General features: G+C 59.9%; 1 protein-coding gene across 3 annotated transcripts in view; it reads left to right on the top strand.

The window, feature by feature from the left end:
* The window catches only part of ACSF3 (acyl-CoA synthetase family member 3), a 69,364-nt gene extending 62,173 nt beyond the window's left edge, over window positions 1–7,191 (top strand). For all 3 annotated transcript variants that reach the window (XM_008537016.2, XM_070613996.1, XM_070613995.1), the window contains 3 exons: window positions 1,088–1,222; window positions 2,090–2,201; window positions 6,743–7,191. In XM_008537016.2, coding sequence (XP_008535238.2) covers window positions 1,088–1,222; window positions 2,090–2,201; window positions 6,743–6,890 — 395 coding nt within the window. In that variant the 3' untranslated portion in view covers window positions 6,891–7,191. The remainder of the gene's footprint in view (window positions 1–1,087; window positions 1,223–2,089; window positions 2,202–6,742) is intronic.
* Window positions 7,192–10,928: the final 3,737 nt, after the last annotated feature.

Here is a 10,928-nt window from a genome sequence, read left to right on the forward strand (position 1 = left end):
GTGCTCGCAGCCCTGCGCTCTTGGAGCCTGCCCTTCCCTCGGCCCCATAAATAAGCCGCAGCCCGTCCAGGTACACTCATCTGTCTTGTTTAATAGACTGGGGACGCCGCGTGCCGTGGCAGGTCGCCAGGAGTCGCAAGGTGATGGATGGCGCCTTCCTCATCGGATGGCATGATGTATAGTGAAATCTTTATGATTTATTTCAGCTGATAACCTGGCGTGAAGTGCGGGGTGTGTGAGAGCAGACAGTGAACATCAGCGCTGCCCTCAGAGGGCGGGTGTAAGCGTCCGCACATGCACACACTCTCGCATCCATGCACATCTGAGGGACCTGCACTTGCACGCACATGTACCCATGCTCACACTCAGCCCGCCTCACCCGTATCCTGGATGCCTGGGCTGGAGCGCAGACCCCATGTCACTCGCTGTTCTCCGTCCCACCCCCCTGCTCATGCTGGGCGACGCGTGGTCGGGCGTCACGTTTCCCAGGCCATCTGAGAAGGGATGGCTGCGTCCTCAGCTGAGAGGGCTGCCATCAGGGCTGCGTCAGAGAAACTAGACGGGAAAGTGCAGGCAGGCAGCGTGGAGGGACAGGAAGTCCCTGTTCTCGTGTCAGAGGTATTGGGAAAGGGCCGCAGTCGTGCCGGCCCCATAGGGCCCTGCTGTGGCCAGAACTCCACAGTGGGACATCGGAGGTGGCAAGTTCTCTTACATTTTCTGTTTTCACGGCCTGAGAAACAACAGGAAGGCACTGGGTGGGCAGTGACAGCAGCAGCCATCACGCCTCGGAGCCCTGGTTTTCATGGGCAGTCCATATCCATCCTCGTGGGATGCTGCCAGCTGCTTAGGGCCACAGCCAGAGGGGCTTTTCTGGTGTTGGCATCACAGATTGAGGTCACGGCCATTGAACTTCGTGTTCGCTGCCTTGTCCCAAAATGACCCCCATGCGGCCACTGTACCCCTGGTATTGACGCTCCCAAACACAGGCACCCAGGGGTCACCACACGTGTGCACACCAAAGTACACGGAGCCACAGCCCTATTGGAGCCCAGGACATGCTTCCCAGTGACCAGAGCCCCTTTCCCAGGTGACACGGCCGTGTTCAAGGACGGCAGGTACTGGATCCGGGGCCGCACATCGGTGGACATCATCAAGAGTGGGGGCTACAAGATCAGCGCCCTGGAGGTGGAGCGACTCCTGCTGGCCCACCCTAGCATCACAGGTGAGTGACCACGGCACTGCCTTGACCTTGAGCCTGTCAGTTCAGCTCAGCTGCTCTTGATCCAGACCCAGCCTGTCTTGGACCCAGATGGACATGCTCCAGCTATGTCTTCCTGTGCTTGATCATAGACAAAATGGGACCAGGTGACGCAATCATAGGTGCCACACAGTTAGTGTCTGCCCACCCCAGCCCACCTTGAGGATCTGCCTACCACCCACCACAGTTAGCGTGTGCCCACCCTACACCACAGCTGGTTTCCAGGCCTGATCCAGATGCTGCCAGGTCTGTTTAGCCTGCGAGCAGAAGAGCAGCGGTGTCCACACCCTCTCCCATGCTCAGGAATGGCAGTGAGATCAGGGCTGGCCATGGGCCAACTGTCCTGGGCAAGACTAGAGGAGGTGGCCATCCTGGCACTGAGGGGAGGCAGTAGGCACGTGGGTGCTGGTCCAGGAAGTGTGGGCCCCATCCAGACCTTCTCCTGAGCTTGGGTCCCAGGCTGTGAGGACCCGGGGGACGGCAGAGATGGCTGTCCACGTGGCCCATCCATGGGAGCCCTTGGGCCCAGGAGGCAGAACATTCCAGAATTTGATCGTCCACAGCCTTCATATTAAGAATTGTGCCCCAGGACAGTGCAGGGGGAGGGCAGGAGTGGTGGAGGGCCAACCCGCCCTGGACCCCCCCAGAGACGCCAGGGGAGGGTGTCCTTGCCTGTCCCCAGCAGGACTCTCATGCTCCTCAGCTGCGGACAGGGTGTCCCAGGACTGGCTCTAGGGCCCTGGGCGACTGCTGCACGTTCTGGCTACTCTGGAGCCCACAGGAGGCCTGGTTGTATTTCCAAGGTGCCCCTCTCTATTCTTCTGTCCCCAGATGTGGCTGTGATTGGAGTTCCGGACATGACGTGGGGCCAGCGGGTCACTGCAGTAGTGACCCTTCAAGAGGGACACTCGCTGTCCCACAGGGAGCTCAAAGAGTGGGCAAGGTAAGGGTTGAAGGGCACAACTTGCAGGGTCAGACGAACAGGACAGACGTGGTAAGGACTGTCTCGTGTCAGGGAGGGACAGGCAGGGTGAGAACTGTCCCGTGTCGGGGAGGGATAGGTGGGGAGAGGACTGTCCCGTGTCAGGGAGGGACAGACGGGCTATGGACTGTCCTGTGTCAGGGAGGGACAGGTGGCATCCTGGGTCCTGCTGGCCTCCTTCGTGGGGCTGGGTCAACCTCGAGGGTCAGACATGCTAGTACTTACAGGAGTCTGCCCACAACACGCCAAGGACCCAGGAAGCGCCATGACCACAGCAGGAGCAGATGTGGCCCTGTCTGTGCTTTCCCCTAAAGACCGTGAACACTTACAGGGAAATAGGAGGCCCCTGCCCTCCTGGCACAGGACTCAGGTCCCAGATTTGGGGCAGGTTCTGAGGTGGCAGACAGACGTGCTCTGGGGACAGGATCCCCTACGGTGAGCGGGTGAGTCCTCCCAGGACTCGTCAGGGAAACACATGGATGAGCCCAGCACTGCGATCCAGAGCAGTGGACGTGGCCTGGGGGCTGGGCTGAGTGAGTTGCAGCCTTCCCGTCCACTCCTGGGCAAACATGGCAGCATCCCTCAGCGGGCCACCCCACCGTGGTGCAGACACAGGCCTTTGCACATGCCCTTTGGGAGCTCACTGCCTGGCTGAGGCCAGAGCTCCCCACCCCTGCATGGGAGCCAGCAGGAGCCCTGTCCCTCTCTCCCCTGCGTCTTTACCAATTTGCCCTCGTGTCACCCTAAACCTTCTCCCAAGCCCTTCTGCCCCCATCGCAGCCCTGGTGGTTTCTCTGCATCCCAAGGCACACAGGCCCCCTTCTCTGTGCCCAGCAGTCAGTCCCAGCCCAAACCTGAACCCCCGCCGTCATCAGAGGCTGGACAGGACAGGACAGGGAGAAGCCTCTGATGGGACCGTTGGGCAGTGTCCTGGCAAGCTCGGAATGAAGCTGTTAGTAATATCCCCAGATTCTTTATTTTAAATCTAAGAATACTCTCCTTTCTATCCACTCTCCCCCCACCCTCTTCCACCCCAACTTGCCTCCTTCTCCTTAGTGCTAAAGAGATTTTGGCTCCAACGTGAATTCACAAACAGCAGGATTCCTTGTTTCATGAGGGGCCACACAGCTGGGCCGTTAGATTCCCCTGGACGCACAGCCTCGTGGTGGAATGCTGCATGGCAACAAAGGCAGAGAGGACGCTAGTCAGCCGGTTGCTGCTTTGATTAAACCATTACTTAGTTAAAAAGAGAAAGTAGGTACCTTGTGCCGAGAGCTCTGCCCGAGAGTTTCAGGGTCCAGGTCTCCAGCCACACGTCAGCCCTCAGCCGTCCTCAGGCAGGAGGCCCGGGCACCCAATGTCCAGTGCTCTGCCCCTTTGCACCCTGTGCTATGCTTTCTGTCCATCCCTCTGAGTTCAGGTGGCTCCTCGCCTGGCACCTGCAGGGCCTGCACCAGTCACTGTGGCTTGACCATGGGTGTGACAAGGCCCTGAGATGGGCGCTGTGTGCAAAGGGTTTGGGGCACCTTGGGGAGGTGCTCCCAGGAGGGCAGGCGGCCAGCCTGTGGGCTCCATGAGGACTATCCAAGGTTGAGGCCTTGTCTGGGCCTTTGTGTCCTCACACTGGGCAGTCACAAGGCGGCGACACCGAGGTTGCCCATTCCGTAGAGGGAGAGGAGGAGTCTTCCTTTCAAAGGGAGGGCTGAGTCCACATCCAAGGCACCATCCACGTCTGTGGGACACCTGAGGGATGAGGGAGAGGTTCCAGGCTCCGATTCTTCTGGATGCTGCTTTTTAGTGAAGCTGCTGGTCCTTTCCGTGTCACGTTCATTGCCATTTGGGGGTCTTTTTAAAAGTTTTCTTTAAAAATAATGTTTTCCCTTTTGCTGCCATTTTCTTCATTTCTGAAGATGCTTGCTGCCTCCGTCTCTCTGCTCCCCAAGTAAAGGGCTGTCCTTCTCCCCTTGCCACACTGTTGGCGGGAGTCAGGAGAGCTGGCCGACCCCCAGCTCAGGCAGGGTATCTCCTCGAGGGGGTGAGGATGGCCCAGGATCCGGGTAACAGCACCACGTTTTCAGGGTGTGGGACATGGTCGCCCCATCACCCTTCCATCCCCCAAACTGCCAAGTTGAAATGGGCCATGTGGGACTTCAACACCAGGAATATTCAGGAAGCCAGTCTTAAAACCAAGCCCCACGTTGACGTCTCGTGGAACTGTGGATGAGTAGTGGGCTTTGGCTTAAAGTCCCGTCCTAACTTTGTGCCCACTGTCCTTCCCCAAGGAGACGAGCAGAGGAAGTCGCTGGAGCGGTTCCCCCACTGCTGGGGGAACCTGCTCTCACTAGCACCTCGGCTCTGCTGGGCTCCTGGCCAAGACCCCCCTTGGCCTCAAAGCTCTTCTAAAAGTGTCATGGTCGACCAGCTGCTAAACTGAGACCTTTGGAGGAGAAGAGAGCCGGCGTTCTCTGCACAGACTCGTGGGCGGGCTCCTTGGTTCCCAGAGGGGATAGTCTCCTTCCCAAAAGGACCGCTGTTCTCAGAACAGCAGGGTCCACGTCCTTCACCATACTCTTAGGTCGTTTATTCGTTGTCCCAGCCTTTGTTCCTCTTTTAGTGGTCGCTAAGTCAGGTTTATAAGGAGTGGCTTTAACTTCCTGCAATGTTGCGCGTTCCCGCACAGACAGCGTGCCTCGCCTCACCCTGCCTGCCTGCCTGCTGTTGTCACTACACTTTTCTATTTGTTACAGACCCCACACTGCATGCTTAGTATTTCTGTTCAAATCGGTATTTCTTAGAGAGAAGTTAGTCCTAAGGAAAGTGATGTGTACGCCCCCACATGCTGTTCTTCCCACCCAGCGGGACCTGGGTTCCGTCGGCACAGATGCCTCACGTCTCTGGTTCAGGAGGAACTCTGTCAGCGTCTGTGCATCTGAAAGCATCTTTAATTTCACCTTCAGTCTTGAAAGGTGCTTTCCCAGACGTGGGATTCTAGAGTGACGGGCTTTCTCTTAGTCGGTGGAAAGCAGTCCTCCACTGCCTTCTCACCTGCCCTGTCACACAAGGACCTGCCGCCGTCTCAGCCACAGCCCCAGACCGCCCCTGCCCTCTCTTCTCCAGGCCCTGCCACCAGCTCAACGCTGGCACATCAAAGGGGAAGTGGGACGCCCACCTGGAAGGTGAAGGCACGGGCGTGGGGACAGCCACACGGCACCGACGCCCACCCAAACCCTGCTGGAGACAGAGTGTTGGCGGCAGGGCTCAGGGAATGGGCAGCTTTGTTCCAGGAGCAGGTGGGGCTGTTGGGCTGTAGGGTTCGCCCTGCTGCACTGTCAGGGCAACTAGGCCGGTTCGGGTGGCTTGTTCCGGTGAAGTCCAGCCCAGCCCTAGTGGGCAACCAGCCGCCTCCTGCAGCTGCCAGGACCACAGACAGTGGCACCATCTCCTCTCACGAGCCAGCAGCCTGCACCGCGAGCTCCCTAGTGTGGGAGCCACAGCATGACCTTTGGCCAGCAGGCTATTTGTGGCATGAGCCATCCCCGCTGATGCTGCACCCAGCCCACAAAGGCTGTGAGGCTCATGCTTCTGCATAAGCACCGGGCTGCTAAGGCCGAGATTGGGGGTTTCTCTGCCACCATCGCCGGCTCCTGGCTGTGACGCGTGCTCTGTGGTCGAGGCTGCTCCGCAGCTCGCAGCCTGGAGGTCCACGTGCGCCTGCTGGCCCTGGGCAGACATTGGGGTGCCGCGTGTCCTGTGCTTTGCTGTCTGTGACCCTCTGCCCATCTTGAAGCTCCTTGCCAGCAGCCCCACGAGCAGACCCTCCGAGGCCCAGGAGGCCAGGAGCTGGCGTGCCTGGTGCAGGAAACGGCCGCGGGTCTGTCTCCCCCTTCACCCCAGGCAGCATCCTGAGTGTCTACCATTTCCTCGCAAAAGGGCCTGTGGCCCCGCAAGCAGCTGTCGGAGAGTGAGAAGCAGGCAGCTCTCATCTGCTCAGAGGGAGAACCAGTGCCTGCAGCCTGAGGAGTTTTCCGGAGTAGAGCCTGGGGGTGGAGGGACCCCACTGTGGAGCTACTGACAGGAGAAAACACCATCTAACTGGGTGCGGGGGGGTCAGGGCAGCTCCTGGACCCACAGACAAGCCCCTGCCGCTGCTTGGGTGCTGGGCTCTGGTGAGGGAGGGCAGCGCCGGCCCACGTGGCCACCACACCCAGTGGTCTGCGAGGTGCCCGCAGGCCCCTCGGCCCTGACCACCCACCTCCTCCACTTGTCTGGCCGAGGCCTGCTGCAGAGAACAAGCTGTGGAGCAGGACCTTTCTGGCTCCAGGGCGAGGTCTCATCCTCTCCCCCGGGGCGGGGGCAGAGGGCCAGCAGGGCCTGGACCACACACTGTGGCATCTCTGTGTTCGAGTTCGAGTTCGGGGCTGGCCCGAGCTGCGGCTGGGTGCCGTGGCGCTGTCTGGGGAGGATGCTGGGTTCCGCTGCTCAGCCAGTGCTTGTCTCTGCAGAGACGTCATGGCCCCGTACGTGGTGCCCTCGGAGCTTCTGCTGGTGGAAGAGATCCCGCGGAACCAGATGGGGAAGGTCAACAAGAGGGACCTCGTCAGGCACTTCTACCCATGCAACCAGGGCGCCCCCAAGGCCGGGCGCCAGTGAGCCAACGTCCCCTTCAGACCCGAAGCCCCTAGCTCAGGCAGAACAGAGTCAAGTCTGACTGAATGAGGCCACAGCGCGAGGCCTCTGCAGCCACTGGCTGATTTCAAGTCATCAGGTGACTGCATGTCACCTCTGCCCCGTATTTGGGCCACACCCGCGCCTGCACGTGGCCCCACATGCTCAGGGCCCCCTGCCCCCAGGTGCCCTCAGGCTGCCAGGCAGGTCCTGGAAAGTCCAGAGGTGTCACCAGGGAAACAGGTCTCCAAAAGGAATGCAGTAAAGGCCGCACAGAGTAATGGGATGCCTGTGCTGTGTGTCCCCGTTTGGCCGCTTCGTTCACCACAGGGCACAGGAGTGCACACCTGTGCACCACACAGCAGGGTGTCTCTGGCCGTCGGGGAAGCCCATGGAGCCACCCCAGGTGACCTGCAACCTCTCCTGAGCCCCCTGGGTGGACGCCGGACTGTTCTGAGCAGCCGACCTGGAGGACAGGCCTGGGTGCCTCTTCCGACCTTCCCTGGTGTGTCCCTGGGCAGCTCTGGGACGGCCTCTTCAGGGCAGAGCAGCGGCGGTGGGGATGGGGCTCAGCGACCAGAGGCAGGGAGCAGAGTGCCTGGACCCTGTGCTGGGTGGCTGCGAGCAGCCCCCTGGCACCCCCAAAGGGAACCTTCCAGACCTGGGCCTGGCAAACTTCACGTATGGGCCAGGTGGTCAACGTTTTGGGCTCTGCGGCCGTGCTCCCTGTCACAGCCACTCACTTCCACCATTGTAGCGTGGATCCCACTGTCCTCATTTGGAGTCCAGAGTCCTTGCGGTAGCCATAGGCTGGTCACGACTGGCCTGCAGCTGCTCTGCCATGACCCTTGACCCACACCCCCCGCCTTGGTGCTCCCTCCACAAGAGCCCCTTCCTTTCAGTCTTTGTCTAAATATCACCTTCCCAGCTGCCCCACCCCACGTACAATTCCTGTCCCCGCTACAGGGGCTCCCTACTAGGCGGCCCCAGGTCCTCTGCCCGCAAGCTCAACGATGGGGCGCGCTAACCTGCAGAGAGCGACCGCGCGTGTCGGCCTTCCTCTCCCGTTCTTGGTTGTGTTGATTCAGATGCCTGAGTGCCCCCGTGTGCACACCAAGTGGAGAATCCAGAAGTTTCTGGACCGTTTACTGGAGACCAGGACCGTTCTGCCCAAGACTACTGAGAAGTGGTGCTCACAGCACAGTAGGAGTCTGGCCTTGACTTTTCCAGAACATTGTTTTCCTGGAATATGGGTCTGAAAGAGCAGCAAAATGTGGGAGCTGGAGCTGGAGGGGCCCCCTAGGCCAGGTGGAGGTGCAGTGCCCTGGGGACAGATAGGCCCTGAGAGGCTGTGGCCCAGCAAGAGGAGGCTGGGCAGAGCGGACGGAACTCCAGCGGGCAGCACGCGGGGGCCCAGGCCACTCCCCCAGGAGCTGTGTGTGGCCTGTGGCTCCCCCAAGGCCTGACCCCGGGCATGGCGTTTGCTTGGAGGAATTTCCCCTGTCCGTGCTCCCTCGGTCACCCGCCTACTGAGCAGGCCAGGCTGCCGAGGGGCTCAGCTGCTGCACCTGCAGCCCGGCTCCTCTTGGGCACGGGACTCGATGCCATAGCCAGACACTCCGGGCCCCAGCTCCTGACTGTCCTTGTGTCTGGCCCTGCGGTAACTAGGGAGCCACATGCTACTGAGAAAAACCAGATCTAACATTGCAGGATCTTTCCTAATCCCACTGGTTTGACATTGCATCTGTATTAATACTGAGATTTTTTTATTTTTATTTATTTTTATTTATTTGTTTTTGCTGAGGAAGATTCACCCTGAGCTAACATCTCCGGCAGTCTTCCTCTATTTTTTATGTGCGTCATTGCCACAGAATGGCCGCGGACAAGTGGTGTAGGTCCACTCCCAGGAACCAAACCTGGGCCACCAAAGCAGAGTGCGCCAAACTTAACCACTAGGCTTTGGGGCCAGCCCTGATGCTGAGAATTTTGATTCCTAAAAATGTTTACATGATTATTTGAATTATGCTGTTATCCACCTGTATGAAACATTTTCCAAAAAGTAACGGTCATCTTCAACTACCAACACATCCCTCTGAGGACAGTCAGGACGCTGCGCCACACTTGCTAAGTCAACATGACAGGGGCGCGAGGCTTCCCAAAAGCTCTCCCATGGCTGGAAACGTCTCCCTCCCCCCGCACACATGCGCATGCCTGCTCCCTGAGGGTGCGACCCTCAGCCCGGCAGCCCCTGCCATCAGCCACTTGGCTCCCCAGGGAGAGCCAGGAGCGGGGCCCGGGGAGCAGGTTGCTGCAGTGCCACTGACACCCATTTGTGCCTGTGGCCTCACTTGGCCGTGTGGGGCTTGAACTCACTGGGAGGCAGCCGGGAGTGTTGCGGGTGTCTGGGGGGCTGCTCCTCAGACAGGCCGCATCCTTCGCGCAGAGCGGGACCGGCCTGCGCCTGCAGGTCCCTCAGGCCCCAGAGTGCAGGGGCTGTGCCTGGCTCGTCCTGTCCCCAGGTGTTCCCACGTCTCTCCTCTGGATGTGGACTCATCGGTGGCCGGGGCGAGGCCCTCGTCCACAAAATGGGCTCTGCTTCCTCCTCCATTTATTCAGCAGACGAAGTGGAGCTCAGCATCCATGTGTGCAGACAGAACCAGCTTGGGGGAGAGACCCCCGGGGGACAGGCTTGAAATAGACACAGAAATGGGGCCAAAACTACCTGGCCCCTCCCCGACACCTCAAGGCCCACACCCTTTCTCCCTCAGTTTCCCCGTTCTGTGATCTGAGGCCAGTGCTTCCTCAGGGCTCTTCTGGCTGACCAAGGACTGAGGGCTCTGCTCCCTCAGAAGCCAAGTCTGGGGGTGCTGGTAATGCCAGCACAGCCTCCCACCCAGGAGCTCACCACCCGCCCTGGCCCCCTGGTGGGCTGCATGCGGAGTGCCAGCAGCCAGGGATCAGCACAGGCCAGGCCGCCAGCACCCACTGACCGGGCACCTCTGTGTCCACCCAGTGGCAGCCATGGCTGGGATCTTTCTGTCTAATGCCCACACTGGCCCTCCCGCCACACCAGCAGCACGAGGTTCCCCACGGTCACGGGTCACTCAGCGAGCCAAGGCCTCCGGTGTTCCCTCTGTGCCCGGCCTTCACGCCTGGGGCCTGAGAACGTCCACACCTGGGCCTGGCTCCCCTGGAACCTCACAGCCCCTTCCACAGGGGGCGGTCAGGAAACATCATGAGCGTGGACCCTCAGTGCCAGGCCCCCAGGACCGCAGGCAGCCTTCATGCCCTGGGTGAGTTGCGACCCCCCCAGGGCCAGGGATCAGACTGCAGGTGAGCCCATGAGCAGAGCCGCCTGCCACCCTGGCCCCCAGTCAGTACAGGTGGGGCCAGGACGCCCTGCAGGCCAGGGCAGGGAGGCCAAGCACCCCCGAGCAGGACCCCATGTCCGCCACCTCAGAGGGCTAGCCAGGCCCCGCAGGAAGAAATGCACCGCCCCCAATGCCCGGGTCTGGGCACTGAGCTGGGCGCCCAGTCTGAAGAGGGTGTGGAGACTGCCTGCTGCCATCTCAGGAGGAGGTGACACATCTGCAGTGCAGGAACTGCAGCCCAGCGCCCGGCGAGACGAGGCAGCCCTGGAGAGACAGCACAGCACCTGCCTGACCGCCAGTGACTGGTAAACAGGAGGTGCGTGCCTGCAGGTGCATACACCCTGCACACGCCTGCATGCACGCGTTTGTGTTCACACATACCTGCGTGCATGTGCATACACGTGCCTGTGCACACACACATGTCCTGTGACGCTCCCCAAGTCTTTGGGCTAAGTGGGACTAGGATTATAAAATAGTTCTCCGAAAACCCGTGGAATCACCTTAAGCTCTGAAATCCCAACTCTTTTTCTGTTTTATGTTGAATTTCTACATAAAAAACTTTGAAGTTTTCCAGCACTAAACAGTCAACTTGAAAACTACAGCTCTAGTTCTTAAAATGGTCCTGTCTGTGACCTCACTTCTGTGGGCTTCT

This window comes from Equus przewalskii, chromosome 3 (assembly GCF_037783145.1).
Source record: "Equus przewalskii isolate Varuska chromosome 3, EquPr2, whole genome shotgun sequence".
Taxonomy (NCBI): Eukaryota; Metazoa; Chordata; class Mammalia; order Perissodactyla; family Equidae; genus Equus; species Equus przewalskii.